General features: G+C 38.8%; 1 protein-coding gene across 2 annotated transcripts in view; it reads left to right on the forward strand.

Moving 5' to 3' along the window:
- LOC129732865 (glycogen synthase kinase-3 beta) overlaps positions 1-6,191 on the forward strand; it is a 45,530-nt gene extending 39,339 nt beyond the window's left edge. For both annotated transcript variants that reach the window (XM_055694219.1, XM_055694220.1), the window contains 5 exons: positions 380-490; positions 553-790; positions 854-1,047; positions 3,117-3,303; positions 4,004-6,191. In XM_055694219.1, the coding sequence (XP_055550194.1) occupies positions 380-490; positions 553-790; positions 854-1,047; positions 3,117-3,303; positions 4,004-4,368 (1,095 nt within the window). In that variant the 3' untranslated portion in view covers positions 4,369-6,191. The remainder of the gene's footprint in view (positions 1-379; positions 491-552; positions 791-853; positions 1,048-3,116; positions 3,304-4,003) is intronic.

The raw sequence follows: 6,191 nt of genomic DNA on the forward strand, positions 1-6,191 counted from the left end.
TATATAGGCTGTAAATATTAATCAATGAGGATGATTTGCAGCACTGAAAGCCTAGAACAAGTGCTACCAGGCTGGCTTCTTGAGGCTCATGCTCGATTTCAACACAAAAAATGCCGCTAATTTTGTGTATTTGAGTTGTGGTCCCAGTACTAACAAATTTTTCTTATAATAAATCCAGGTTCGCACTGTTTCGGCTAACATTGTTTATTTGTTTCATTCATTATTAAAGTGATATAAAACCAAACGCTTCAGAACGAGATACATGCAACTTAATTTGTTCCGTCATGTCGACCCATTATCGCTAGTGAGATTGTAGAGGGTCAATGGATACCAATGGGAAGAGGACAATACTTATTCTTTATTATTCTCTCGCTTACAGAAAGACGAAGTTTATCTCAACCTGGTACTCGAATATATTCCAGAAACCGTTTACAAAGTGGCTCGTTATTATGCTAAAAACAAGCAAACGATACCTATCAATTTTATCAGAGTAAGTTTATTTTGGTCCTGATTGTGTCCTCTCCGGCAAGTACTGATGATTTTCTTTTTTAGCTTTATATGTACCAGCTGTTCAGAAGCCTTGCTTACATCCACTCGCTCGGCATCTGCCATCGTGATATCAAACCGCAGAATCTGCTTCTGGACCCGGATACGGCCGTGCTAAAGCTGTGCGATTTTGGCAGTGCCAAACAGTTGCTACAAGGCGAACCGAATGTTTCGTATATTTGCTCCCGATACTACCGAGCACCGGAGTTGATATTTGGTGCCATAAATTATACCACGAAAATTGGTAAGTTGAATGTGAACTCATTCAATTTGAGATTTTTTCTACTGTAATAACTGTTTACCGTAGATGTCTGGAGCGCGGGATGCGTACTAGCCGAACTGCTTTTGGGTCAGCCCATCTTCCCCGGTGACTCAGGTGTCGATCAGTTGGTTGAAATCATCAAAGTCCTCGGCACGCCAACTCGGGAGCAGATCAAGGAAATGAACCCGAACTACACGGAATTCAAGTTCCCTCAGATCAAAAGTCATCCATGGCAGAAGGTAAGTGGTAGCTCGTTCCAACCCACTCCCCACCGATACTCAACACCGGCACTTATCATTCTTTACGAATCTTTAAAATAAGGTTTTCTTTCTTCACATCTCAACAACAGTTTTCTTTAAGTTTTACTTTCCATCCACATCCAGCCACAGACTCAAACTACGTACACTCAAAATCAAAACTTACTAAACCGCCACCGCCCACCGAAGAAAAGTCCACATTCTCTCAGTGTGTGTGTGATTCGCTTCGACTCATTTCAGTTAATGCTAGAGCGAATGTGTTTCCCTTCGGCCACGACCGAGCATCAACGTATTAGAGTAAGAGACCCCGAAATCCGATCTATCTAGGCCTGTGCCGCAATGTCACAACAAACATCAATTTATACGCAAGACGCACGCAAGAATAAAAAACACGATTTTTCGTTATTTTGCAATGGTTCTAAACTATATAGTAATATAAAAACCAGACTGAGTAATACTAACGTAACTCTCTGCACACGGGAAAGAAGGACAAATAAAAAAAAAACAGTACACATCTCACACTATATCGACCGACCGGGCAAGAACGAACAACTTCGCTGATCTCATTTGGGAGCTATTATAGGAGGCATTACATACCAATTCACCCAGCAGCACCCTTTTTTATTTTAGTAAAAGCTTTATGAGCATTCTTGAAACATTTTTACAATAAACAATTTTGAGTACAAAAGTCTCACATAATTTCACCAAAAATCTGAGAGGGGCATGTTGCCAAGTTCTTAGACAATTTTGCGTGTAATCTCTCCATATGAAAAGTCGGAAAAGTGGCCGCTGCTCCCCTTTCGACTATTCTATACCTAGCTACTAGCTGTCAGCATTTTCACAGTGCGATGTCGCCTGCCAAAAACACAAAAAATAAACTCTCTCAAAGTGCGACCAACAGGAAAAGCTCTCGAACCATGTTCACAATTCACTTAGCGTAGTGACTTTATTGTTCAACATTATGTAAGCACAACATTTTACATTTCACTTGTAATAACCTGAATGTATGCAATTTCAGGTCCCCGTTAAAATCTCTCCACCAAATACTAACTCAAAAGTGATTTCTATAAAATGTTAGTTACTGTTGTTCGTTCTCGCACTTATTACTCACACCCACACTACACACCCAGACGCACACATCCACACGTCGTTAACAATCTGTTGTCCATCTGTTGGTCGAACTAATCCGGTCGTTCAGCCTAACCAAATGCACTGCCCGTGGTTTCCAGCTGCAACAGCGTTTGAGACATGTGTTCGCGTTCTATCTATCACCAAAAAATGCATCTCATCAATTGCCAATTTCGTATCGTCAGCTTAGTAGCATTTCCGATGTGGGAGAGATCTTCCACCGCGCACCTTTCGCGCTTCCAATGTTCATTATCTATTTGGCACCCGCGTTCGCACCTCTGCAACAATTCGATTTCACTTGTCGCACTTTTCTCTTTCTCTCTCTCTGTACCTGCCTCGTTCAGCCTTTTACCTCACCCCGCTATTTCATATCGATCAGCTTACCGATCGCGTTCCCCAACCATTAGTGAATTGTTGCTACAAATGTCCGTTGCTCGCTCGTTGTCTTTGGTTTGGTTTATCTAAAGTGTAATCTTTGTGATGCCTTCTGTGAGATTTCTTTCACCTGACGAGAGAGAAAATAACTGCAACTGTACGGAGCTTCCCACTGACTGCTACTAAGCTGCGTCCTTTCTAGATTTTAGTGAACTTCGCGAAGTTTTTTTTTTCGTTTACTGATGTGAGTCGAAACCAATCGCCTGATGCCCTGAAAGTAAAGCGTGGAGTATTCAATAGAGACTTGATTTGAGTTTCTGTTCTTTCCCTATTTCTTTCCTGATAATAGTGAAATAACACTCTGTTTTTCCCCTGTTTCTTTTTATCACTCGTTCTTCGTTTTGATAACACCTTTTTGACGAACTGTTGAATTTACTTTTCTGATTCTTTTAACTTTTCCAATACCTAACTTAAAAAAAAGTTATAAATTAATCATTATTATCGAGCGAACTAACGCTGGCTTTACCCTTCCCCCCTCTCGGGTGTAGGTTTTCCGAGCACGCACTCCTCCAGACGCGATCGCACTGGTGTCCCGGCTGCTTGAATACACACCGGGCACCCGAATTTCGCCGATCCAAGCATGTGCACATCCGTTCTTCAACGAACTGCGGGAGGGCAACAAGACTCTACCGAGCGGGCGCGAGTTTCCACCGCTGTTTAACTTCACCGAGCAAGGTAAGTGATCACTCTAGGTTAAAAAATGCTTCGAACAAAAGAAAGAAAAAAATTCATTAATTAAAAAAAAAAATGGATGAGACTAAGAGGGTTATATAAAAATTCTAAGGACTTAATAAAGATTAAATAATAAATTAATTTGATCAGAAGCAGATTCATAATCCATGAGTTGGAATTTTTCGCTAAAAGATTGCTAAATTGAAACTAAATCTATGCAAGAAACAACAGCACCGGATATTAACAAAAAGATTAGAGGCTGAGCTGTAATCGATCAGGAAAGATGTAATCAAGCTCAGGAAATCTGACTGTGGATGAAGATGAGTTGTTCAGAATACATACTCGTTCATGTTTTAGATTACGTACTGTTTCATATTTCGTCGTCCTTTCTTATCTACGTCTAAATAACAAGCAGATTGAGATGTCAGATGTCAGGAATTAAAAACAGAAATCATCAAAACTGGAATGGTTTGTCATGTCACTGCATAATCCTATAGAAAAAAAGTTCAATGTTATTGGAGATGCTGGGAACATCAATAAGTTTATACCAAAAACCGTTACTACGAAGAAAATTGAAAAACTAAAAGGCCTAGGTTTTAAAAACCATGAAACTCTAGATCATACTAAACATTCTAGGCTCTAATGATAAAAAAGTGCTCTGAATAAACCCTTTTCTCATTTTTTGCCTCCTCTTGTTTTGCAGAGCTAGCAATCCAGCCGAGCTTGAACCTAATTCTGAGGCCCCGAAATCCAAACGATGCGAAAGCCGGCCAATCGTCCAGTTCCGTTGACGGGGGCAATAGCGGTGGCAGCAGCGCCGGTGCCAACAGTACCGGCGGTGCCAGCAGCATTAGCAGCAACAACAACGGTGGCAACGGTGGCAGCAGCAATAGTGGCGCCCCGGTCGACAGCTCTCAGGGTGGCAGCAGCCAGGGAGCGGCCGGCGCTGGCGCACAATCCCTCGGTGGTGGTGCGGAAGATATTACGTCATCACAGTCCGTGGCCGCAGTGGACAGCAGTTCCAGTCAAGGAGCAATGGCTCCGGCGGCCACCTCGACGATGGGTTAGCTTTAATTCGTACACATAAAATATAAATATATTTTTTAACTTTAATTATTAATTTAAAGCGAGGATAAAAAAAAAACATAGGAGGGTACCGAAACAGCAAGAGGTGGGAATAAAATGCAGTAATAATCGTGGAAAATTTGTTGAATTACTAGCAAGAAAAAAACAAAACCACACATTAATACTATAGAAGAATTTAATATTTCAGCAGAAGTCATGCTAAAAGCCACTAATAGAAAAAAAACAGCACCTTGCTACCGTTGATGCAAGGCATAATACCAATTAGAGCAGTACCGAAAATTGATAAAAAAAACACACGATGCAAATAATATTTCAACCAATATTATTCTAATTGAAGTAATATCTAAATAAAGTCACACATGCAAAACACACACACAGACACTCACTCCCCAATTTAGAGCGGAACAATATACCAAGAGTCACAATTTCTCCAACAAGTAGAACCAACAAATAACGAAAAGTAAAAAGTAGTTTCAATTTGCTAGGTATAGTTGAAGGTTTAGTTTTTCGTTCTCTTGTGACTGTCGTGCAAACAAAACAAACAAAAACATATACATATATATAAATATATAAAATAAACAGAGCGTTAGGTGGGATAAAATCGAAAATCTTCGGTTCATGAAGATTTTTCCGTGTTTATAATTATAACTATTATTTTTGTTTATCAAGTTTTGACAGCGCCAGCATGTATCGTGTTGGGATCCAGTTTGATTTTTTTATTTAAGCAGACAGAAATTGATGTGTAATCAAACAAAAAATAATAACACCCGACGCCCACGGCAAAATCGCAGTGCGTGCGATTTTTTAGGTCGGTATGAATAAAAAAAAACAAACAAACAAATGAATGCGTGCATTGATTTCTTACTAAGCTGGTGAACACGAGGCGAACGTTGTAGGTTTATCTTGTGTAGTAGTGTGGGAAAATTGTTTATATTACTATTAACGAAAAAAGAAAAATTAGCTACTAATTGAAACACACACACAGATTACACAAGTACCACTATTATAGTAGTCTCTTGAGCATTGTGAGATAAGTCAGATTGTGAAACAAAAAGTAAAGCGTAAAATCAGCATTATTCAAACTTCTCTTAAATTTTGAAATTTGTAAAACACACACAGACAGAAGATAGCATGGAACGTAACGGATAACCCATTTTGGAGTGACTGCAAAGCAAAGGAAACGATCAATAATACATGTAAAGTTTAAAGCTACCGGAAATTGTAGAGAATGGGTTTACCATCAATCATGTCTAAGGCTATACGAAGTATAAAAACACAGTAAATGGAAAAAATACTTAGAAGCAAGCAAGCAAGCATAACTAAAATAATCAAACAATAAATTATTTAAAAGGTACAGAAAAAAAATCAATGAAAACCCTTTTTTGTAGTATAAAGAAAGTATATATATTATTGCATAAGTAATTTAAATTTAAAAATAAAAAAAAACTAAAAAAAGAGAAAAAAGCAAACCGTAATTGATTATCCAGAACAAAAATGGACGCACGCTAGGTCGAAGCTAGGAAGTAAGACGTCGCTGCGTTCGAAGCAAGAAAACTAGCCGAAAGTTATAATTAGAGCAAATAAAACCAGAAAAAATAAACAATATCGTTGTCGCTCTTAAGAAGTACAGACGTGAAGAAAGCAAAGCAAACGCCGCAAACTGAAAACGTGGAAATAATATTTAACAACACACACACACCCATAGTAACTGCTACAATTTTTAGCTATTAGATATTTTAATCAGCTAGAAAAAAAAGTAAATAAAGGAAACAAAAATGTTAAGAGATTTCGCTGTCATCTATAAA

Source organism: Wyeomyia smithii, chromosome 3 (assembly GCF_029784165.1).
Source record: "Wyeomyia smithii strain HCP4-BCI-WySm-NY-G18 chromosome 3, ASM2978416v1, whole genome shotgun sequence".
Lineage (NCBI taxonomy): Eukaryota > Metazoa > Arthropoda > Insecta > Diptera > Culicidae > Wyeomyia > Wyeomyia smithii.